The following is a 26575-nucleotide window of genomic DNA, read 5'->3' on the forward strand; positions in this document are numbered from 1 at the left end:
TGCGTAAGAGAGTTTATGCCCAAGTATAATATATAATATTCAATGACTCTCCAAATTTCATTTGTGTCACATAAATTGAGACAACAAAAATAACATATATTGGGTCCATTTTAATTTATTTGTCTTATTTTTTAAAATTTTTTATATTTAAAAATTGCGTAAAAATACTATAAATCATGATAATTGACAACATAAAATATGTTTTGAAAAAGATACAAAAAATTCCATTGATTCTTGAAGTTAATCTATCGTAAAAATACTATAAATCATGATAATTGACAACATAAAATATTTCAAAAATAAATACATTTAAAAAAATTCGATTGATTCTTGAAATTAATCTATCGTTAAAAATTATGTATAAAATACAATAAATCGTGATAATTGACAACTTAAAATATTTATTAAAAAAACAGAAAAAAAAATTGACTGATTCTTAAAATTAAATCGTGATAATTGACAACATAAAATTGTTCAAAAATGTTGTATGTGGGTAGTCTTATTGTGCCTTGAATAGCGTCAAAGAAAGTACAGGTTTGTGATAAAAAAACTTATTCCTTTATCCACGCAAACAATCGCTTCAAAAACTTCGTTATTAGCCCCAAAACATACCATTTATGTTATTGGGCCCGTGCATAGCACGGACAACAAAATCTAGTCCATAAAATACCTCTCTTTCTATTCCAAAAAAGTGTCAGCAGAAATCACATTCATTAAAAAACTAATACATACAATATGTTGTTTACCAAATCAATTTAATAATGTTTCTTGAGAATTGAACGCTGTTAGGAAAAACATAACATAAGACTATAGTCGAAAAAATATACAAATTTTTTTCCCTTTGAATTTCTCAAATAACATTTATTTTGGGATGATTTTTTTTTTAACACACTTATTTTGAGATGGACAAATAAAAAATAAAATAAAATTGTGGGGACCACAAATTGCCCCAACCTAGAAGGCTGCCAACTAACTATAACCTTTACTAACAATTCTTCTTCTTGAAATTTGTATCCTTTTAAGAATTAAATCCCAGAAATCCCATTTAGATTTGTCCAAAAAAAAAAAAAAAACTTCAAATCATTATCTGATTTTTGTATTAGGGCACAAACCAGAAGAGTTGTTGATTAGATAAAAAAAAAATGGTGGAATTAAAGTTTCTTGGAATGGACTTTGGTTGTGCACTTGGATCTCTCAGTAATGGTCAATTCCCAGAAAAAGATTGTTTGCTTCCCTTAATTTCCAAGCTTCTTGGTTATGCAATTGTTGCTGCATCCACCACTGTTAAACTTCCTCAGGTTATTTCCCTTAATCCATGTTAAAAATTGAGTCTTTTTATGTATTAATTGAGTGTTGTTGTGATAGTAGTATTGAATTAGCTGAATTTTGGATCCAGATAAGTAAAGGGTGTTTCTTAATTACTATGGGTTTTTGATTAGATATATAAATTTTTACTTTCATGTTATAGTCCTTTGGTTAAAAATACTAGGGGATTTCTTCCATTTGTCATAGTCGTGGTCATAGTCGTGGTGGACAGAGTTATCTTGTATATGCTGCTTGTTGTTGTGAGATGGAAGGTATCCCGTGTAATAAGTTGAGGTGCGCAAAAGTTGATCCTTACACAACGGTTATTAAAAAAAAGGAGTCTTTATGTATTAGTTGAGTGTTGTTGTGATAGTAGTATTGAATTAACTCAGTTTTGGATCCAGTTGAGTAATGGGTTTCTTAAATACTATGGGTTTTTAATTAGATATATAAATTTTTACTTTCATGTTATAGTCCTTTGGTTAAACTTTCTCAGGTAATTTCTTGTTTAGCACTGTAAAAAGGAGTCTTTATGTATTAATTGAGTGTTGTTGTTATAGTAGTATTGAATTAGCTCAAAAATTGGATCCAGTTAAGTAATGGGTGTTTCTTAATTACTCTGGGTTGATAATCAAATATATGAACTCTTACTTTCATGTTATAGTGAATTGGTTAGACTCCAAAGGCTATTTTCGTTAAGCCCTGTAAAACTCGAGTCTTTATGTGTTAATTGAGTCTTATTGTGGTGATAGTATTGAATTAGCTCAATTTTGGATCCAGTTGAGTAATGGGCGCTTCTTAAATACGATGGGTTTTTAATTAGATATATAAATTTTTACTTTCATGTTATTGTCCTTTGGTTAAACTTCCACACGTAATTTCTTGTTTAGCCCTGTAAAAATGGAGTCTTTATGTATTAACTGAGTGTTGTGTTGTAGTATTGAATTAGCTCAAATTTGATCCAGTTAAGTAATGGATGTTTCTTAATTACTCTGGGTTGATAGTCAAATATATGAACTTTTACTTTCCTGTTATAGTGAACTGGTTAGACTTCCAAAGGCTATTTTCGTTAAGTCCGGTAAAACTCGAGTCTTTATGTGTTAATTGTGTCTTATTGTGGTGATAGTATTGAATTAGCTCAATTTGGGATCCAGTTACGTTATTGGTCTATCTTGAATATTTTCTGGATTGGTGATCAAATATATAAACTTTTACTTTCATGTCATAGTGCATTGGTTAGACCTCCAAAGGCTATCATTGCTAAGCCCGGTAAAGCTTGAGGCTTTTATGTGTTAATTGAGTCTTATTGTAGTGGTAGTATTGAATTAGCTCAATTTTGGGATCCAAGTTAAGTAATGGGTGTTTATTTATCACTCTGTGTTTTTAACCAAATATTCTTCAATATGTATTTCTATTTGTTGCTTCGTTTGTCTGTATCTTGCTATGTTGCTGTCATTTGTTCTTGCAATCCCGCGTCTACCCCCACAAAGGTAGGGGTAAGGTTTGTGTACATCTACCCTACCCAACCCACTTATGGGATTACACTGGGTATCCTGTTTTATAACCAAACATATAAACTTTTACTTTCATGTGATAGTGCTTTGGTTGAACTTTCTAAGGCTATTTTCCTTAAGCCCTTCAAAAGTCCAGTCTTTATGTATTATGAGTGTTGTGTGATGGTAGTGTTGAAATATCTCAATTTTGGATCCAGTTAAGTAATGGGTGTTTCTTAGTTACTCTGGGTTGATAACCAGATAGTTGATTAAACTTCCTTAGGTTATTTACCTTAAGCCCTTCAAGAATCTAATCATTTTAATTTTATTGAGTCCTATTGTGACAGATTATTGAATGTGCTTAAAATTAGATCCAGAAAAGTTGTGGATGTTTTCGTGAATGCTCCGCGTTATAACCTGTGTTTAAACTTTTACAGTCATGTACGTTGATCGTTTAATTCAATTGCATCTCTTAGCCTGTTCATCAAATTAATGAATCAACTACATCTCTATCTAGACAAATTTATGAATCTTTTGTGGCGTTCACTCTAAGTTCATCTCATTCCATTATTAAGTGATTTGTCTCTAGAATTGAAGATTCTATGACCTGTTCCTCATATGGTAAAAGTACTTCTCGGCGACCCCTTTTGCATTCCTAAGAAGTCTGACATTTCATTAATTGGTTTCTTTTTATGAATGTCTCTTTCTCTTTTCCTTGTTGTTTTTTGGTAATTTTGGGTGGGTGTTTGGCAAGAGAAGTTGTTTAGGTTGTCAATGGTTATATTAATTTGTTTATGCCATTGACTATAACCCGTAACTTTTTTGGTACTTTTGGGTGAGTTTTAGAAAATTTCTAGGTTTAGATAACCCGTAATTTGCCTTGTGTATGCATTTATTTGATTGATTCATTCGCTGTAGTGATGACACTTATTAGGATGTCAATGAGTTTCTTGTCCTTAACTTCTTGCTAAATGATTCACAGAAATATGTAATTGAACAAGTGCATTCCTTATTGTTTCTGTTCTTCTTGCAGATACTTAAAATTTTGCAACACAAAAGTGTTAGAGGGCTTAGTGTTGTGGCCTTTGAACTTGAACTAATTGGTTATACCATTGCTTTGGCATATTGTCTTCACAAAGGGCTCCCGTTTTCAGCTTTTGGCGAGTACCTTTTTCTTTTGATCCAAGGTACATTGACATTCCAATAATACATTAACTGGATTTTTTAGTTCCTTTTGCTATATCTTGAGAAACTAGGGCTTTGTAGCTTCTCAAACCTGTATCATTGAGCAGCAGACGGTGGCATGGTGCATTAACTTCAAGCAGCTCTGCCAGATGCTTTAGTTAATGCTTCTATTGCGATTTTTCATTCTCGTATTTTTCATTCATAGATATTCAAGTGAAGTGTCTAGGGAAAGGGGTGGGATAAAAATTTCAGTCGGTGGCAGTTTAAAATCTCATTTTCATACTTTCATGTGGCTGGTTCAGTTTCTCTAATATCTTGTGCTTTTTTCTTGTTGCAGCTATAGTTTTGGTTGCAATTATCTACTATTTTTCTCAACCTTTGGGAATGAAGACATGGATGAAAGGCTTATTGTATCCTAATTCCAACGTGCGCCATGCACAAAAATATAATTGAGCTATTATATTAGAGAACTCATGTTTATTTGTGTCATTCCTTCTATGAAATTAGAATCTGCAGTTCTTCCTTATTTGGTAAATAGATATTGTGCTGTAGCTCCAACTGTTTTGGCAGGTCAAATTGATCCCGTTCTTTTCGAGGCCTTATATGTAAGTTATAGCCTTAAACTTTGATATGTTTTTCTATATCTGTTTGTTTTGTGTGATAAAGTATTGCAAAAAATTTACATTTCTCTTCATTTAAGGGAGTTCACTTGAACACTTTACCATTGCTCATGCTTGTCTGAAAATTATGAGAAATTAGAAAAGTGATTGGGACGTAACAGAAATAATTTTAAGAATGATCGAAAAAGTCTCTGGAATATTGATCTAGTATAGGCTGGTGGCTCTAAGGCAGACTAGTATAGGTACAAGGCAATCAGAATAGTCACCGGTAGAGAATAGTGTGCAGAGAGTTAAACTTAACTGCATTTTGTTGTTATGTTTTTTCCGTAACCAATCTCCTCTCTGTTTCTCACATCGCCATGAATTTTCCCAGCCATCGTCCTGCACCTTTCCCCGTCAAATTTCACCTCTCAATCCCTTTTTACATCTTCTCTCTCTCTCTCTCTCTGAATACCCAATTTAAAATTTGAACCAAAATTTAAAATAAAGAAATTGAAATATGTACTTGTTGGAGTTCCCAATCTTGCCGGATAATGGATGGTCGGCAAAAAAGTAAGCAATTGGAGGCAATGTAAAAAGAGAGACTAAAAGTTTGAAAGTTATAAATAAATAAATTGTGGAGATGGAGAAATCTGTTAGGGGAGACAAGAAGAAGATTGGGGGGATGATGAAAAGGTGATGGAGGAATGGAATAAGAGGTACGGAAAGTTTCTGGGGACAGAAGATTATAAAAATAAATTGAACCGACAAATACACGTGCCAAGCGAATGTATTATGCCACTTAACAAAAAATTGGCCATGACACTTTAGGTGGCATTATTCCATTTTTAAAAAGTTCAGGCGGGTATTAGAATCCGTAAAGAATAAGTGTGTAGTTGAAAATATGATCATAGATTAGGGGGGTTTTATGCCTTTTTTCCATGTGATTTCTAATATTGGATAATATATCGAGTCAATGGGTGAATATAGTCCTTTACACATTGAATTGAAGAAAATGACCCTCCAAAGATCTCTTGTGTTATTTCATACTCTTATCAGGAAAAACAAATCTCTTGTTAAAAGACATAAAAATAAAATAAATCTGTAAAGGCTACAAAACCAATTGATTCTAATATATCTGATCGAACAGTCTTAACTAAATTATATTTCTTCAGGCTTCCCAACATGCAATCTTTCTTTGTGCAAGGATTCCGCAGATATGGAAGAACTTTAAGGTACACATTTACGCCATGATGATTCTCATTTTCATGGTGCTGTGGGTATATGTTTGAAGTAACCTGGTTTATTTACTATGTTCTGACATAATGAATTCATTTACCTATTATGGCTGGTCATATGTATGAAATCAGTCCTCATTTATTTGACTTCTTTCCGAGATTGTTTTGCAGCTTCATCTATAATGTTCACTTGCTTTCCTTGTTTCCACTTAATTTTATACCTTTTTTCTACTTCCTTTATTTGAGCAGAGCAAAAGTACTGGTGAACTGAGCTTTTTGACCTTCTTTATGAACTTCGCCGGTTCCATGGGTAAGTTAACTCTGACTATTAACTTCAGCCTGCAGGTTTTCTGATACCAAAATGGAGTTCTCATATCCTTTACCCTTGTACGTTGCAGTTAGAGTTTTTACCAGCCTCCAGGAAAAAGCTCCCATGAGTGGTAAACTCTCTTACTTTGTGTGATCTGTACCTTTATATGATCTTTCAGACTCCTGAAATTCAGAAGGATCGGTACCTTATTCGTTTCAAACTTATAAGCCGACACATTCTTTGTCCTAACCTAGTTTTGTCAAATATGTGTAATGATTAGAATACTTTCTGGTTTCGTGGGAGTTATGTTACCCGCAGTGTGACTGCTGTCCAGTTTATTGTCTGCAGTTCTAGTTGAGTATGTGATTATAGCTCATTTTTCCCAGATAAAACATCTTTAAATTTTTTTTATTGTTGTCTATGATATTTACGAGAACAATGAAACGTTCCCTTTTTAGTTCCTTCTTACAGTATGGCTGATAGCATCCCCTCCTTCTTGGGCTTAGAAGCTACTATTATCGTTTCACTATCTAGGATGTCAATTTTACCTACTACAAATAACTACCATCCCTACCTTGGACCCCAGCATCAACGTTTCCATTCTTTATTATTTTCCATCATTCAATTTCTTAGTAGGACTATCTATAAATAATTTTCATATTTGATAGTAGACCATGACCATTTAAAATGAGGTCGATTTTCATCCTGCTCCACAGGTGCCTGAACGATATTCTTCTTTGGTGTAGATTTCTGCATTAGAAAGGATGTCTATAGTTTCTAATTCAGTATGAACTGTCCAGAGTTATCTACCGCAAATTTGTTTCTATCATCTTGCGTAATTTCAGCTTAATTTGCGTCTATCCTTGTGTACTCATTGTAATTTTACCAGTCCGGCCTTTTTAACTCTCCAAGTTCCCTTGATTTATTTGTAGTTGCCTTGGGATCTGTGATCGGTGTACTGATGAATGGTTCCATCTTGAGCCAAATTATCATATACCAAAAGCCAACACCTCAGAAAGGGAAGAAGAAAGATTAGAAGTTTCAGCACGTCGTGCTGCACCTGGAGCTCACTGTCATGATCGTCGAGCACATAATTCATCCATATACTATATACCCTGAGAATCTATCATAGTTTTCGCTTATTTCAAAATTTGGATTGATCCATCAGTTCCAGAATTTTTCATTTTAACATTTACCATAGTCTCAGTATGGTATTTTTATTTATTAAGTATGCTAACACAGGTGTAGCAATTTCTTTTGGTAAAAATATGCTCATTAGAGGACTTCTTGTGTTGAAGTCACCAATATTATTTTTCTAGTCATCATCCGTTGTTATAGTTGTGCAATAGTTGAGGTATGTGTTGTCTCCTTATATAATTTTTTCTTTAATGACGATGGAGTTTGGGCTAGCTTGCGCCTGCTTTAACTATTCTACTAGGTATTTTGCTACCTCTCACCAATATCGAGTACTATACAACTTTGGGGCACCCTGACTATCTATAGAGTATTTGTTATTTTCACCAGTACAGATAACGGATAACTCTGTGAACTTATGTTGATGAAGGAAATCACTAGTAAGACCATTGTAACTAAATGTGGTGGTTGAGTTTTGCTTTGGGCATTTCTCTAATAATGAATGTTTGTGTGCTGAAAATTAAAGAAACCTCTGACAGTACTTTTAGTCAATGTAGTAGCCAGGATATTGGTTTACTAGCATATCATGTTTGTGTATTTGGTGGGAAGCAAGAAAAGGACTGAAATAAATATTTACATATATTAATGGACTGTTGATCAATTAAGATAAGGGAAAAATAAATAGTACAGGTGTACATAAAGAGTTTAAGTTTTGTGCACTAACAGAATTTAAAAAATTTATTATTGAAACTACCCACAATTTACCTTTTAAAGGCTACAAGAAGTTTCATCCGAACTCTTTCTCGAAAACTTACATTATATATAAATGGTCAACATGGTGTATAACTCATACTTTTGTAGTTCTTACTTTTGATATTTATCATCATATGTTGTTTTTATGTTTTGGTCATCACACTGTTTTATTTTTGTTCATGTTCCTTTCTTATAGGCTTTACATTGTTTTCTTTAATAGTTGTTATGTTTTCTTCTTTGAACTTGGATTTACTGCATTTGAATTGAAGGTCTTTCGCAAACAGCTTATCTACCTCCACGAGGTAGTGGTAAGATATGTGTACACTCTACCTTTTCAAACCCCACTTGTTGTGTATAGTAGATGTTGAATCTCTTTGTTGACTTCTTCGTGTATTTACTTCTTTATAGTTTAGTAACGTAAAATATTTGGCTCCATCACTAGTCGATAGTATATCTTTTTTTTTTTACAAATGTCAATCTATGATCTTATGAGATCAATCATACAAGGTTGGTAGTGGATAGTCATGATAGCCAACAAACTCATGCTCACTTGTGTTTTGTATGATACATCTAAATTTTCAAAAGCTAATATGCCTTTTACTTAATTACCTTGACTATGAACCTAGAATTAATGCACCAAACTCATGTTGTAGTTTTGTTCTTTTGTGGACTTTTTATTTTCCAAAAGTTGTTACTATAGTGGACTCTATGATTACCCTCATGCATATTTTAAACTTGAAATTATGAGGACTCTGAGCCTATAGTTTCTTAATAATTAAGATTGACTGAACCTGGCAAACTTGAAAATTGCTCTACTTGTACGAATCAAGTTCATGATATGTATTATTTGTTTTTGGTCTAGTTAGCCCTCCAAAACACGTCTATCATATGAACTTGAGTCATGACTTATAAAACTTTTTCCGTTTCTCTCCCATTCTGATGTGATGTTTCGTCTAAGTCCTTATGTGTGCATCATCTTCATCAGAAACTTGTCAACCTAACAACTTGTCAGTTTTGCTTGATCCTGCCTCATCAAACCGTCCTCTATAAAAAACGTCACAATTTAAGACCACATTTCTAGAAGTCTTATAGACGTACAAATATAATGGCATGCATATTTATGATCGATCATAAGTTTCAAAATTACTATCTATTTGTTTTTCTTAAGCTTCGTGCCGAATCAAATAATTTTACCTCATAAATTGAAATAAATAGTGTATTCAAATGTCAATTGTTTCTTCTTGAAAAGTTAATACATTGTATGAAGATATTTGAACTCCTAATTGTAGTCATCTATTATTCTACTATTTTCTCTTCCTCCCATACAATATGTGTTTGGGAGGAATTAAAACATAAAACAAAAAATAACATCATGTAAAACAAGTAAAGTAGTCAACTAAGATAAAAAATAATAATTCATATTTGACTATGGTGTCGCTCTGAACATGCGATTCAAATCACGATTTTTAGTTTTGATAATTTTCAAATAACAAGAATTTTCATGTTTATGAATAAATAAATACGATATTTAAATTATACATTAATATAAAATTTCAACGTTGATTATGTCTTTGATCCTTTATAATTATTTTTTCTCTCATTGGAGATTGAGCCTCTAAAGGGTGGAAGCTCAAAAGCAAAGGTCAAGAAAAGAATAGAAAGAAAGCAACTTATCATAGCACAATGGGAACTAGCTCCCAACATATTGATTTAGTTATTATCATGTCTGTTGACTCTAAATTAAACATATCATATACCAAGAAAAGATGTGCTAGAATGATTTTTAAAAAGATCACAATTCGACTTCAAATTCTAGTGTATATATCATGTCTTAGGTTCGAGTTATGAATTGAAACTTTTTTTTAAAGATATATTACCTTATTCAATGAACTTACTTGAGGTAAATAGACCTTATTGATTTAATTATAATATTTGTCGATTTTAAACATTGTACTAGTAAGATTTGTGGTAAATGATTATATTGAACAAGAGGTTTAGTTCAAATATTGATAGTAAAAATATTTTGGTAGGAAGTGCATTACCCTCATTTAATAGAACATTCAATGCGAAAAGACTTTGTACGTATATCAAAGTGTTGATTAAAAACTCTATAAACGTATAAATATCAAATCTCGAACACAATAAATTGTAATATATTAAAATTCAAAACTCATAATATCTGAACATTATGTTAGTTATGAGTAATTCAACAACATATAGGAGGGTATTACATCATGAATTCGATAAAATTTAGTAACTTAGACTCAAACTCTATTAAAATTAAGAAATTCAGTCTTATATGTAATATCCAATCTCAAACACAATAAACTGCAATATACTAAAATTTAAAACTCATAATATTATGTTAGTTACAAGTAATTTAACGATGAAATTTGTGAGAATGATGATGGTAATTGGTAAGAGTAATTCTTTGAAGGCTACATATGTTAGGCATGCAGTGCAACTTTTGGATGTTTCTATTTCTCTCTCTTCTTTTCTTCTCTATCTTTTCTTTTTATTTATGGCTTATCACGCTTTAATCAATAGATATTTTTTATATATAAAAGAAGAGATTCGAAGGTATATATGACTATTCCACCATAGTATAAAGTGTTTTGAAAATATTTTTGAAAAACAATTACTTTAACCCTTTTTCTCCTTTATAAATTATATAACTCATAGTATAAAGAAGTCAAGAATGTGAGAATTAGCAGATGGGGATTTTAATCACTAATCTATATATCTTTAGGTGTGTTTGATATTTAGATTAATCAATAATTTTACAAGATATTTTTAAGAGTAGAAAATATTATCCTTCACACTAACACACTCTTAGGAGTCGTTTGGTAGGATGTATTAATTAAAATAGTCCTTGGATTAAAATTTAATCCACCCAATACAATGTTTGGTTGCACAATTCAACTCAAACATACCTAATACATGGATAACTTAATACACCATATGTGGTCTTATCTAATACCAAGGATACCTAGGGATTACTAATACCATGTTTAGTAAGCCTTGGATAAGGCAACAAAATGACTGAAATGCCCCTCAATTTCTTTATACACTCTTCAGAATTGGTAAATAAACCCACGATGTTCTGCTTTTGGCGCCTTTCCTTTTTCTTTGGCGGGCTTTTTTCTTCTCTGGCGATGGAGAAGGTGTAGCAGCGTAGGGTTAATACTGAACAACATCTTGACTATTAGCCAGCTCCAACTATTTGCTTTTCTAACAAAGTTTGAACTTTTTTCTTTTCTTTTGTTCTTGTTCCCAAAATGGTTCTAAATAGGTGTATTGAGATGTGCTTGAAAATTAAGTTAGTATTTTGTGGGTTGATGCTTTTTATGTTTAAAATTTATGGATTTCTGCTCATTTTATGTGTATTGATTTTGTTTATGTCATAATACTATATATAAATGGAAGAACATGAAAATATGTCATAATATTATATAAAATAAAAAAAATCAAATTATAATTCAAGGGTATAATTGGAAATAAGCTTCTTGTAGAGTTTTAAATCACACACAAAATTAGGTGAGAAATAATGAACTAAACACTTGATAAAAAATAATCCCTGCATTACTAGTCCCTGCATTACTAATCCCTGCATTGCTAATCCCTGCATTGTTAATCCTTGCATTATCAATCTTTCTACCAAACGACCCCTTAATGTGTTGTCAGTATTTATATCAAACAAGCAAAATAATTATTAAAAACATGTGAATTTTCTAATATAGAGGTCTATAAAATTTTTATGTGATTTTCGAGCTTTCGATGGGCCAATTATCAATGGCCTACCTTAAGAGATTCTCATATTTTAGTAGTTACATACATAAACATAGAAAAATTTTAATAGCTCATTGATTAATTACTGAACTTTTATTTCGGTAGGGTTCGATTCCCCCACTAAAATAATCCTCCTCCCTTTCCCTTTCTCCTTCCCATTTCCTACCTCCATTTTCTTTTTTAAAAAATAATATAAAAGTTAAAACACACACAACTATGACACATAAATGAAATAAATATATTTTTTAAAAAAACATAAATATCTCAATTATGATATATAAATATTACTCCATTCAATCTGAAATATTTATCATCCTTATTAAAACATGGAGTATATAATTTATAACAAGTAATGCGTATAATCGTTTTTTATTATTTCCTTTTAATTTTTCACCCAATATTCATGCAAGTGGTCTCAAAATAACCAAACTTAGATACACCCGTAATCTTCCACATGATATAACAAGTGGTCTCAAACTTTTGTAGAAACATTGAATTCGTAATAAAAAGTCAAAGAGGTGTTAGAAAATATTCCTAAATATGACAAGACAATTAATAATTCAAAAATAAAACTAATAAATTGCATCAAATTTAAGAAAATTATCAATACTTTTTTCGTTTAAAAGCATACCGTATTAGCAGGATCGAAGAAGGACCCACATAGTGCCATAAAATGCCCTCACAAGTCCCACGATATAAACACAAACATTTTCCCTACTATATCTCACTCCGCCCAAATCCCCTTCTTCTCTTCTTCCCAAACTCTACAAAAAAACACAGAAAAAAATGGCTGAAATGAGCCTATTCATCTTCCATTAGCTTCTTCTTCAACCAAAAAAGGAAAAAAATGAAGTAAATGAAAACCCCAAACATCCCTCTTCTTCACAGAAGAAGAAGATGGCATTTTTGTTAGATTCTTTGTATTGTAAAGATGAGACCTTTCAAGTGTTTGAAGTAAAACCCAAATCAGTTTCTTTGTTAAATCAAGATTTGATATGGGAAAAAGAGGAATTAGAGTCTTTGTTGTCTAAAGAAGAAGAAAATCAAATGTATAATGTTGTAATAAACAACCCATTTTTGTCTGTATTTAGAAAAGAAGCAATTGAATGGATTCTTGAAGGTGTTGATTATCATAATTTCTCTGCTCAAACTGCAATTCTTGCTTTAAACTACCTTGATAGGTTTCTTTTTAGCTTACAGTCACAAAGTGAGAAGCAGCCATGGATGAACCAACTTGCTGCTGTGACTTGTCTTTCTTTAGCTGCAAAAATTGAAGAGACCCAAGTGCCTTTACTTCTAGATCTCCAAGTATGTGCTTAGCAAAATCCTCTCTTTTTGATCATTCAATGTCTGGCACTCGCTTTCTGAAACAGCCTCACTACCTCGCGGAGGTAGTGGTAAGGTCTGCGTATATTTTACCCTCCCGGACCTCACTTGGTGGGATTTCACTGTGTATATTTGTTGATGATGATGTCTGGTACTCACTTTCGCTTTGTCAGTCTGACTAATTTAGATTTGTGTTGCTTAAAATCATTAAAAAGTGAAATGACTTGGTGTTTGGTGCTTGCTGTGTTGCTTAAAATCATTAAAAAGTGAAATGACTTGGTGTTTGGTGCTTGCTTTGTGGGTCTGGTCTGACTAATTCAGATTCATGAGGTCTAAACTCTAAATTCATTAAAAAGTAAAGTGACTTGGTGCTTGGTGCTTGCTTTGTGTGTCCTTTGTGTGTCTGGTTCGGCTAATCACGAGGAATAAAATCATTAAAAAGTGAAATGACTTGGTGTTTGGTGCTCGCTTTGTGGGTCTAGTTCGACTAATTCAGATTTGTAAGGCCTAACATTCGTTAAAAAGTGAAATCACTTGGATGTATGGTGCTCACTTTGTGAGTGACTAATTTGGATTCACGTGTAAGACCATTTAAAAGGGAAATGCTCCTTCATTCCTAGGACCCCAACCCGAGTTTAATGAATAAGAGCAGAGGGATCTTATCCATCCTACCAGAACCCTTGATAGTCCTAGAAAAAAATGATTTTTGTAACAATTTCAATGTTGGGGTTATTAACTTGGGATATTTAGGTGGAGGGGACTTATCCATCCCACCAAAACGCTCGATGGTCTTAGAAAGATCCTAACTTTTGTAACAATTTCAATGTTGGGGTTATTGATTTGGGTGTTTTCTTGATTCTTTTTGTTTAGGTGGAGGAATCAAGATACTTGTTTGAGCCAAAAACAATTCAAAGAATGGAGATATTGGTACTTTCTACACTCAAGTGGAAGATGAATCCAGTAACCCCATTTTCATTTCTTGATTATTTCTCAAGAAGGCTAGGATTAAATGACCACATTTGCTTTGAACTTCTGAGGAGATGTGAGAGGGTGCTTTTGTCCACAATTACTGGTAATTATGAATCAGAATTTATGAATAGCTCTTGATAAAGCTAAGATTAATTTGCTAACTGATTAATTTTTTATAACTAGCAGATTGTAGATTTATGTGTTATCTTCCTTCTGCTATGGCTGCTGCTACAATGTTACATGTTATTGATAAGCTAGAGCCTTGCATTGGACAAGAATATCAAGAACAACTTTTGGGTATTCTCGGAGTAGTCAAGGTTAGTATGTTTTTATCACTTCATGTCTTAAATTCTAGTTAAATATATCCCCAATTTGTTGTATTAGCTTGTAGTACGCCACTTGAGGGTCTATCGGAAACAACCTCTCTGCTTTCCATGATCACTCTACCCTCTCTAGACCCCACTTGTGGGATTAGACCGACTATGTAGTTGTTAGTACCCCACTTGTGGGATTACGCTGGATATATTTGTTGTTGTTTTTGTTGTACTAGTTGGTAGTTGCGGATCCAATAATGTGTTATTGGTTTGGTAGAACCCTGTGCTTGAGGATCAATGCGCCAACTATAACCCCCTTGTTTTTAGTACTTTCACTGAAATTTGTGTTTGAGCTTTTGGATTTGTTGGCGTGGTTTGGTTTGAGAGCCGAGGGGCTCAGGTGAAAATTTGGTTATGCATTTATAAATGAAGTTAGTCGTACATTTCAGAATTCACGACGTTTAAATTCTGTTCTGACGGGAATCAAATCGTGTGAAACAGGACAATGTGACAGATTGTTATAAGCTAGTCCAGGATGTGGCTTCCAACATTGATTTCAACTCAAACAAACGCAAATTTGGTGCATTGCCAGGAAGTCCCATAGGAGTTATGGATGTGTCATTCAGCTCAGATAGCTCCAATGACTCGTGGGCGGTGGCTGCATCTGTTTCTTCTTCTCCCGAGCCATCATCAAAGAAGACTAGAACACACGAGCAGGAAAAATGATGTTGCATCTTGCACGAGATGATAAGGAGAGCTTTTTTCCCTTACATGGTGAGACTCGACTCTCGAGTAGACAATGCAGCTCCCAGTACCCTTTAAAATCAATCAATGGATTCTCAAAATTTGTCTATGAATTAGTTGCTGCCTTTTTATTAGGAGAAAATCATTATGTTTATGAACAGAGTTGAAAATAATTTCATGTCAAATTCTTCTTTGTATTACTTCATTATTTAGGGGCCATATAAATTGAATTTTTTAAACTTTATTTTCTGCTACTATTTTTAACACAAGGAGAGAGACTTGAGTGTGTGGGTAGCGGAGTCAGAAATTTTATTTTATAAATTCTGAATCACAACCTTGGATCTCTTTCAAACTTGTTCTGAAAATGATTTTTTTGAATCAAGGCGTATATCTAAAACAACAAATCTACTTCATAAAGGTAGAGTTAAGGTTTGTGTACATTCTATCTTCTGACTCCACTTATGAGACTAAATTGAAATCGAATATATTGCTAGTGTTGAATTTTGAATCACTAACTGTTTTTACTTATGAGATCTAGGATATCAAAATAATCTTTTAATATAAATATAAAATTTGAATCAAAATTATTGAATTCTACTTTAAGGCAAGTTCCAAACCTAGAGGGAAGATCGTAGTGTCCGCATGGTGAAGTTAGGGTGCCGTCAAGGGTTTGCATTCTATTATATGCGAAGTTGGAATTAATTATATGGCAAATATTGAATCTCTTTAGCTTCAATCTAAATTTATTTTATCTATATTTTAAATTTTTAATGAAAATTTTGATTTCACCATTGATAATTGGCCACTTATTTACGTGGGAGTTGGAATTGCAAGAGATTAATGGCATTTTTCTACCAATAGGTGGAAGGAGAGACAAATTTAATCCGATAGACAGAAAGAGAATTTTTTTTAAAATTAATTCTAATCTCAATAGTTTATTATCTAATGGATCTTTTCATTCTATTACTCTATTAGAAAGTTGTTAGTATTTATCAAATTTGTTCCTATCTAACAAATATTTTGGCCCTTTTTGGAAATAACAATTATTTTGGAGCGGAGGGAGTAGAAAAGATAAAGTAAAGGGTTTAAAAGCAATGACACAAAATTCAAGAAGAAGGTTTAAAGGGTGTAAAAGTGAGTTTATAGAAAGATTAAAAAGACTATTTGGATGCAATTAGATTCAATATAAAAATATTCACAGATAAAAAGGGACAAAAGGTAAAAGGTGGGGAGTTAATTGGAAATATGGGGGACAGTATATTTCTTTTTTATTTTTCTATGATGTGTCATTGTTGGTACTTTTGTTCACTGTTTTTGGTAGTTAGAATATAATGGACTTCAATTTTTCCAACCACTTAAAGAAAAAAAAAATGAAGAAAAGACAATTCTAAGAAATGGATTGTAGTAATACTCGTAAGTAGGGGTGTTCACGGGTTGATTTGGATCGGTTATTGGTCAAAACCAAAACCAAACCAACTTAATCGGTTTTAAAATTATCAAAACCAAATCAAACCAAGTATAATATACATTTATCGGTTTAGTGATTATCGGTTTTGGTTTGGTTTGGTTCGATTATTCGGTTATTAACCATACACAAAAATAAAAGAAACAGTTCATTTAAAATGTGAAAAAAGTGACAACAATCCATTCAAAACGAAAAATAGTTAGAAACTTTTCATCACTAAATTTACTAACAATAAAGCTTTAAAATTCACTATATTGGCCTAGAAGGAAGAGACAATAACATTTTCAGTCTCACAAAGAATTGTCATAGACACTCATATACATGAAATCAATAAGATAAATGTTTCATCTTGGGCATTTTTGCTTTCAATAAGTAAATTATAAAGAAAGTTTAATGAAAATACGTATAAGATCTTTAAAATTGTTTATAAAAACAATATATTAAGTATGTATATTAATAAATATATGTATATAATTCATCGGTTCGGTTCGGTTATTTCTTTGGATTTTTTCTAATAAAACCATAACCAAACCAAACACTATCGGTTTTCAAAAATCTAAAACCAAACCAAACCAAACCCAAATAAAATCGGTTTTATTTTATCGGTTTGGATCGGTTTTTATCCAAACCGTGAACACCCCTACGTGTGGTGCATCTTCAAACCACTGTCTTTTTTGGTTACGCATCTTCCATAAAATAAATAAATAAACAAAAATGTATTAGAATTTTATAAGTTTAGTGTAGCTTAATAAGTTCTAAAAGGTTATTTACTTGATCTTAAACTATCTATTCATGCATATTATAAACAGTTAGTAACACATCAAAAGAATGTGGGGGAACCGATAGAAATGAAATTCCTTTTCAGAAAANTATTAATAAAATATATGTATATAATTCATCGGTTCGGTTCGGTTATTTCTTTGGATTTTTTCTAATAAAACCATAACCAAACCAAATACTATCGGTTTTAAAAAAGCTAAAACCAAACCAAACACAAATAAAATCGGTTTTATTTTATCGGTTTGGTTTGGTTTTTCGGTTTGGATCGGTTTTTATCCAAACCGTGAACACCCCTACTCGTAAGGAGAAGTGGCCATCTTTAATTTAGAGGGTTATTTTGGTCAATAAATATTTAGTTTTACTTAAATATTCATCCTATTGTATTTTACACCTTGTTTTTGATGGTTATTACTTGTTACCCATTGTATTGTATTATATTATTAGTTTGAACACAATGCATTGATTTTTACTTAAATTGCTCTTTCAAAACCATAAGTATCGTACTATTACTAGTGGTTCAAGTGATATTGCAAAGGTGAATACAAATTTAGGTTCCGGTGAGGTTTTTTATTGTATCTATCATTAAACTCATCATTAGGTAATGACAAAAAGTCCATTTTGTGTAACGATCGATTTGATGAGATTGAATCATCATCTTAATTTTTTCTTTCATTTTGTCTTTTCTTATATTTTAATCATCATATTTATCCTTTACCATATTTACTTTTCTCGTAAGTTTATCCTTTAAATTATTGATGTGTGACATTATATAACGACAGAAAACGATATAATCTATCCAAATGTTGTATTCATTAAAATAATGTAAAATGATTAAATATAACACAATACAATACGATACATTATAAAACAATATGTAAATAATCATTCAAATATAACATAAAATTCGTGTAAAATCAAAAGTGGACAAATAAAAGTAAACGTATACTCTGGAGTATTTCATAGTCCAAATCTTGAGAGTAGGAAATATTTAACATTACATAAATTTGTAATAAATGTTCAGACTAATTATTGTAGTATTTGAATGCTCCATTTAACCTATTGCCGCATGCTAGATGTAGTAGACTTTGATAGTTGCTTAACAAATACTATAATACTATATATGGATTACGTACTTTGGTATTTAGATTAATAAATACTAAATTATTATTCTTCATAATTCTTCTTACACCTGTGTCTTAAATTATCTATTATGATTCTTAAAAATAATTATTTCAAATTATTTACTATTCTTCTATTAATTACTCTAAAAAAAATGCAAACATTTTAATAGACTAAATATTTAATAAAAAAAATTATAACGATTTTTTTTTGTGCTGGCAATCAGCGTGTATTGTACTTGAGAAAATAATGAAATGGTTATATGTATCGTAGCTAGAATAATCATTGTACTTTAATACTCTCTCTGTCCACTTTTAATTGTCATGTTGCGCTTTTCGAAAGTCAATTTGACTAACTTTCAAAGTTCAATTAGATTACATTAATTCAATATTTTAAACAAAAAATTTAGATATTCAAAAACTATATGAAGAGTACTATAAATTCCAATTTTTTACATATCAATATGATAAAAAAATACATCGTAAAATATTAGTCAAAGTTTTATAGTTACTCTAACTAGATATAGAAACAAGCGTCCTAGTTATAAAGCATGGATAATTTAATTCACCGTTTTTCTAACTAGAGAAACAGACATTAATTGAAAATGCTTCATTAGAATAAAAAATAAAGGTTGGCAATTAAAATTTTAGTCTGTCTTATAATAAAGGGTACTTACTTCTCTTATATACGTTATATTATTATGTCCTATTTCTTAAAGAGTGATTCAAAATTGTTATACAAAATTTCTTAAAGAAAAGTCAGCATCACCTGTGCAATGACTAATTTTGAATTCAAGGCTGCAAAAATATTTATTGAAAAGGGTCCATTTTCTGTTATATTTGATTGGAACTACACTTGTGGAAATCACAAGGCCATTTCATCTATCTATCTACTCTTGCCATACACATTCCAAGTGTGATTGGAATTATTGTCAATCATCCTAAACTCTTAATAGCGTGAGGTCTGTTGAGAAAATCTTTGTGTGCGTAGTCCTGATTTAAAATGAATAATATCATATTATACTAAAATTATCTTTGAATTGTTTTAAGTAATGATTGATAACAGAATCAATGATTCAGTAAGACGAATATGAAAATGACAAAGATGATTGAATGTGACATGACTTAATTTATGGCTAATTTACACTACATTTACCCATAGTTTTGGAGACGTACGTAAAAAAAAAAAAGTTGATGGATTTTGGTTGTCATAAGTATTTGGTTAATGTAAGTGAACCGCATTTAAATTATAAAATCAATTTTAGGATTGTTTTTTTTTAAAAAAAATCCAGTCAATATAGGTCAGCTAACAAAAAGGGTAAGCATGCCTCATTTGTTAGACATCGAAAGTATATATGCACCATTTTTTAATAAGAGATATATACACTCTAAATTGCAAAATCAAAAGGGCATATTTATCATTACACTTTTTTTAAAAAAAATAATTGGCGGGGGGTGGGGGGGGGGGGGNATAATGAGGGGGTTCATCCGAACCTCCTTAGTCGGAAAATTATATGATTTATACATGGTTAAAATAAATTTTTAGGTATATATAGTAGATGTCGAATCCCCTTTGGCTACTTCGTGTGTCTATGTTTAGATTTTAAACTCCCTTATTGAAAATTATGACTTCGCCACTGGGTGGTGGGCAGTAGATAAAAGATTTGATACCATATCTTGAGAATCCAATTGAGGTTCTTATTATGCAAATGCAATTACTCACTCTCTGCAAGCCTTGAAAAGTCTTTTTCTAAGGAAAATGCCAAATAAAACATTCAATCTTATTGCAGAACATTTTTTCTGCTATAAATGTTATATAATATGTATATATATATATATATATTATTAATGGTTCTGTTTTTATTTTTCTGAATCCTTTGTGTTTTTTAGTGACATATCTACTGAGATTAGCTCCATTATTTCTGGCAAACTTTTATGGGCCAGGCAGTCTCATGGTCCAATTTGAAATGGTCCAGTATATTTGGATCTTCTATATGACTAGGGATTCATGGTGGGTCCTGAGTCAACTGGCCCAGAGTTCTAAGTCAAACAATTATGGGAAAGGAACAAGGAAGCAACCTAAAATCCTGCTAGTTTAGGTTATAATTATGTTTGGACAAAGTGGTTTGATGATACATTATCTTTCGTATTTGCTTTTGTTCGCCATATACATATATTTGACGGGCTCATATACAGTAAAGTGTAAATGTTGGGCTCAAAATACTTGTCATTTAGAAGCTCAAAACAAAGTTTTCTTTTTCTTCATTTACCCTTCGTAGGAATTGCTCTTGAAGACTACAAATATTATATCTTAAGACGGGGTCTATTCCGTCTCCAACGGAGAAGTGAAAATTTATATCAATAGGCGGTTAAAGATAAAAGTCAAAATATGTCGTGAAGAAGAGCTTACTTATGAGCAAAAATATAGTCAAATACCCCTCCCAATTCATATTTTGTTAAGGAACATGCAAATAAAAAACACGATAAATATTTTGAGATAGATAGAGTACTATAGTAGTATGACACATTGGTTTTCCCTGGTGACTTGGGTGATGTTATTGGGCTTCCAAGATGAAGTGGACTGCATGAGATGATTGGGCCATGGGAAGTGGCATGTGGGTTTAATTGTGTAGAATTATCAATGACAGTTTAGAGTTGTTTTAGTTTAATTCTTGTAACTTGTAACAATACTAATAGGCTAAAATACTGTACGAATTTGGGAAACTTATATAAATTCTACTAGTTTAAGAGCTAATTACTTAAATACATATTAATTTGCAATATTTTGAATCTTACCAAATTTTGGTGCTTCTAGATACGTCCAAATATATGTATCTCAGGAAAAAAATGGTCAAAATTAGGTGTAATTTGTTTAGATACACTGTATCCAAGTGGATTCGCATGAATCTGAGATATATAACAAATCTCGCTCGCCTCCCTTCTATCTCGCTCGCCACTCTCCTATGCACCTGGTATCAAGATGCATATGAATCACATCAGATACATACATACACATAGATACATGTATCTAGTGTGTATCTAGTGTGATTCGTATGTATCTTAGATACATAAAAAATCTCGCTCGCCCCTCTCTCCATCTCGCTCATATCTCTCCCTATTTAGTGTATTTGGTAGCAAGATTACATGTATCTAGGTGTATCTTTTTCAAATATATGGTAGGAAATTCTTAATTAGTGGTAAGATAAATAATATTTTAAAAGTATATAGGTAATAATAGTATATATGGTGGTAGAGTATGTCTAATTATGTAGTTTGTCCTACAAATTTCATGGTTTGGATAATGTTGTTTAATATGTACCGAATTTTAAAAAAATCTTCTGCACATTTTCCTAATTCGAAATATAAGTTTAAACATATTATATCTAAAGTTTCATAAGACTCAATTTCAAACATTTCAGCTTGAAGTTCATCATGCAAAATGATTAAGCGTCAATCCTATATGTATGAACTTCAAGCAAAAATGTTTGACATATGAAACATCAGACAAGAAAAACTCTAACATCAAACATACGTAGCTTCGAAGTAAGTAAATTTGTAATTGTTTACGTGCTATGAATATGACTTAAATGATGATCCTAAAATCGGGTATCCATGCAGTTGGGCCTCAAAATTTCAAGCTTACACTGGACCATCTTTTCTAGTTGAAATTATCCACATTAGAACTCACAACTCTAGCGTGAAAAGTATTTCCACACTGTTAATCAATTTTGTTAGGGGTTCATAAGTTAATATACATATATATTTATTTAATTTTTTAGTACAAATACAGACTCTACGAAAAAACTATTGAGTTCGTCTGAACACACGAACCCCCACCTAGCTCCGCCTCTTCTAGTTTATAATATTTCACAAGTTATGTTGCACGCCTTTAAAGAACTTATGCTTTGCTAGGCATAAATTCAATTGTGATGACAAAAAATAAGATCAAACTGTCCATTTTAAAAGATAAACAATATTATACCAACTAATTTGAAGGATAAATAGTGCAATTAAATGTCACTAGGGATGGCAATGGGGCTGGGCGGATGCGGGGTGGGGCAGGTTTAAGGCTATGTGGGGCGGGGTGGGGCAGGTTTAAGGCTATGTGGGGCGGGTTGGATGTGGGGCTGGTTGAAGTGGGTTTTTTAAAAAATAATGTGGAACAGGGGGGTTGCGGGTATATGTGATTTTATGTGGGTTCAAACTTAATTTTAACTTTTTACATGTTATAAGAGTGATAGAACATTATTTATGAAGATAATTTCATTAAAGCTACTAAAATATTCAAGATAATAAATGAAAATGCTTCAATAAAAAATAACACAATTTCTTACATGTTTCCCAATTGACCTCTAAAAAAAAAATTTTTAAGCCACTATCCTATTAAATTAATACAACTTAATGAAAAAATAAATTTATTTTTATGAATTTTGTTTTTAGTATCAAACATAACTAGAAAAAGAAAATATTAAAAAAATTATGCGGGGCGGGGCGGGACGGAGTAAAAATTTTGTAAGTTAAGCTCAACCCGCACCAACCCCGCCCTACACCGCCCCATTGCCATCCCTAGATGTCACAATATTAACGTGTCCTATACTAAAAACCAAAACAAAGTTTTGCACTTTCACATGTGTTGCAAAAAGTGTATAAAGCATCTTTGAAAATCATATGATTTATTCTCCACTTGGGATTCACGGATATCCAATACTATTTTTTCCCAATGTCTAGTTAATATATACTTTTTATGTCTTAAATTTATGTGACGTTTTTCATTTTTTCGAATTTTATGCATTGCTCCTCACTTTACGTATTAATCTTCTATATATATGTGGTAAGATGGTAACTAAATTTTCATCTCAATATTATTTATGGTCATGACTCATGATGATATTCATCTATCCTCACAAACTTAACATATAAAGCCACAACATAGTGGGAAAAACCATCATATGCATACTTTCCAACTTACCATGTGAAGCTACAGTTTACTTGGATTTTTTTTTTTCTACTCAGTGTTCGTTATGTGTATTGAGAATCGATTAAATTTGAATATACACAATGGTGATGGCCTAGCATAATCACACCTCACACTACTAAAAGATATATAGGATTTAACAACGAATAAATTTTATAGTTAAACAATAAAATCCATTGTTAATCGACGAATTAGCGATGATATTTGCTACAAGCAAATTAACGATGGATTAGTGACCTAATTAGTAGTTAAATTCAGTTTTTTTTAGTGCTTAAGCCACCATCTCTCTAGGTGGATCTAAAATTATTTTGAGTTCATAAATTTTGAATTATAGAAAATATAGTTTATTGCATTCTAGATAAATTATGTATACATATTAAGTGGTTCTTAACACAAAACTACGGAATTCTGCCAAACTTATAACTAAAGCTCTAATTCCGCCCTTCTTCAAGACTTAAAGGTCATTTTTGGTCATATTATTTACACATTTTTGTCAAATTTTTGAAGTGAAATTGTGTTTGGATATGTATTTTACTTTATTATTTTTTTGAAATTTGGTGAGTGGAAGTTAAATTTCTTCCTAAAACAAGCTTGAAAATATTCGAAAAATTTGATCTAATTTCGTGATCCAACAAGTGTTTAAGGATATTTTTTAAAAATAAAATCTAGTCAAACACTAGCATAATTACCTAATATTTACATATTTTGTTTCCTACATCTCATTGTCAAACTTAAATACAAGTCTCATTTACCTCTCATTCAATTTCATCCACCACATCCCCAAGAAAAAAAATGTTGTTGGCCTATATTTTCTTGATTCTTTTGGCACACCCTTTTTGTGTCATTCCTACAAACACAACAACATCAAATGACAACAAAAACATATTCATTTTAGCAGGACAAAGCAACATGTCTGGCAGAGGAGGTGTAGAAAACAACAATTTTGATTGGTACATTCCACCAGAATGTCAGTCCAATTCATCAATCCTAAGACTAACAAAAGGACTTTCATGGGAAGTAGCAAAAGAGCCAATTCATCAAGATATTGATTATTATGCAGTTTGTGGGATTGGTCCTGGCATGTCATTTGCTAACTCTATTCTAAAAAATGATCCAAATATTGGTGTCATTGGTTTGGTACCATGTGCTATTGGTTCCACAAATATTAGCCTATGGTCTCAAGGTTCATTTTATTATAATCAAATGGTGAATAGGACTCGGATCGCGTTACAAGGTGGTGGGACGCTACGAGCCCTTCTTTGGTATCAAGGAGAGAGCGATACTCTGAATCTTGAGGATGCTAATTTGTATAAATCAAGATTGGAGAAATTCTTTATTGATGCGCGGAATGATTTAGGTGCATCTTCTCTACCTATTATTCAGGTAAACTCTGAACGTGTTTTTTTATATTATCAGTATATATAGCTATAATTTATTTATTTTTGCTTTTGGTTGGGGAAAGTGGGGTTTGCATGACTTGCTTAAAACATATAGGCCAACATGTGAAGGTAGATCAAAAGTTATATATTCTCATTAATATCTACTAAGGACAATATATCTTTGGTTTTAGAAAATTGTTGGAATTTTCTTTTCTAAAAAATTTAAAAATAGTAAATTTTTGATTTGTGAAACGTGACTCCTCATAGATTATATTAATAGGATCTTATTCATGTATTATTAGAAATTCATTACTTTTATGAGAATGAAGCTTTTGCCTTTTTTAGTAAATAAATCATTAAGATTTATTAAAACCAAACAAACAATGTCTCTCCATAATAAAGATATCAGATTGTCACATATTAAGTACTCTATCACCTACCTATATTTTCACATTATATCTTAATTACTTCTTCTTGTATTTTGAATAGCATTTATAAGTTAGATATGTTGATAAAGTAATAGTGTGAAATTGTTTATATTGTTCGTGTATACAGTCAAACCTTTCATAAAAAACTCGTTGGTTTCAAAAAAATAAATGATAAAAAGGATATCTTTATATAGAGGTTTGAATGTATAACTTAAGTAAAAATCAGGCAAATGACATAGTATACGAAAGAAATTACTTCCTTTCCCTACTCTTTCATTAATTACCAAAAATTCCTTTTTTTAGTGTTTTTCGGATACATAATATATCAGTGTGGATACTTAATATAGCAGCGCGGATACTTTAATTAATAACGGGCGGATACTTAAATTATTAAGTTGTTAGCAGCACAAATACTTAATTAATGGGCGAATGCATAATATAGCAGCACGAATACTTTAATTAATAACGGGCGGATACTTAAATTATTAAGTTGTTAGCAGCACGGATACTTAATTAACGGGCGGATGCATAATATAGCAGCGCAGATACTTTAATTAATAACGGGCGGATACTTAAACTAATAAAGTATCCGGTTAAGTTGAATTGGGGGAAAATAAGGGATTTTGTATTTTAGTAAAAGAGTAGGGAAATATTGAGAATAGGTAAATAAGTGTTGTGTATAACATGTATGAATATTATATCTCACCTTGCTATCGCGGTGCTTATTCGTATGTTTTGGGCTTTATTTTTTGTGGATCCACAGGTGGCATTGGCAACAACATTAGGGCCTTATATGAAGGAGATAAGAAATGCCCAATTGGGGATTCACCTTCCTAATGTGAAAACAGTTGATGCTAATGGGCTCAAAGTAGGCCCAGATTATGTGCATCTTAGTACTCAAGCAGAGGCCCAGCTTGGACAGATGTTGGCCCAAGCCTTTTTGGAGTTTGGTTCATACACAATCCATAATTCTTTGGAGGTCCAAAAAAAGGAATAGAAATCATTATAACTTTTTTTTTTTTATATAATTTTATTCAGAAGATTAGAGTCTGAATGTAATTTAGGCCAGTTGATATACATGTTGGAAATTTATTTTAGTTTATGATAAATGATAATCTTTTTGTTTCAATTTATATCCAAAAAGTAGCACTTAAGGATGTGACCTAGTGTTAATGAAGTTGTTGAGAGTCATGATGTCTTAAATTCAAATTCGAACGGAGACAAAAGTATTAGGTGATTTCTTCCCATCTGTCTTAACTTTGGTGGACAAT

The 26575-nt window shown here is 31.7% G+C and overlaps 3 protein-coding genes across 3 annotated transcripts; all 3 read left to right on the forward strand.

Moving 5' to 3' along the window:
• Positions 1 to 1009: 1009 nt before the first annotated feature.
• LOC125862359 (mannose-P-dolichol utilization defect 1 protein homolog 2) lies at positions 1010 to 7425 on the forward strand. Its single transcript, XM_049542407.1, has 8 exons — positions 1010 to 1298; positions 3832 to 3985; positions 4321 to 4393; positions 4522 to 4588; positions 5758 to 5817; positions 6070 to 6130; positions 6219 to 6260; positions 7063 to 7425. The coding sequence occupies exons 1-8, from the start codon at positions 1143 to 1145 to the stop codon at positions 7164 to 7166; spliced, it is 717 nt and encodes a 238-aa protein (XP_049398364.1). The 5' UTR covers positions 1010 to 1142; the 3' UTR covers positions 7167 to 7425.
• A 5103-nt stretch (positions 7426 to 12528) lies between these two features.
• Positions 12529 to 15356, forward strand: LOC125862358 (cyclin-D3-3-like). The gene is made up of 4 exons (XM_049542406.1): positions 12529 to 13114; positions 14003 to 14204; positions 14288 to 14418; positions 14917 to 15356. Exons 1-4 carry the CDS (start codon positions 12704 to 12706, stop codon positions 15139 to 15141), a joined length of 969 nt encoding a protein of 322 aa, XP_049398363.1. The 5' UTR covers positions 12529 to 12703; the 3' UTR covers positions 15142 to 15356.
• An 8929-nt stretch (positions 15357 to 24285) lies between these two features.
• LOC125862712 (probable carbohydrate esterase At4g34215) lies at positions 24286 to 26414 on the forward strand. Its single transcript, XM_049542839.1, has 2 exons — positions 24286 to 24880; positions 26068 to 26414. Exons 1-2 carry the CDS (start codon positions 24290 to 24292, stop codon positions 26299 to 26301), a joined length of 825 nt encoding a protein of 274 aa, XP_049398796.1. The 5' UTR covers positions 24286 to 24289; the 3' UTR covers positions 26302 to 26414.
• The last annotated feature ends 161 nt before the right edge of the window (positions 26415 to 26575 follow it).

The sequence above is a fragment of the Solanum stenotomum genome, chromosome 4 (assembly GCF_019186545.1).
Source record: "Solanum stenotomum isolate F172 chromosome 4, ASM1918654v1, whole genome shotgun sequence".
NCBI lineage: Eukaryota > Viridiplantae > Streptophyta > Magnoliopsida > Solanales > Solanaceae > Solanum > Solanum stenotomum.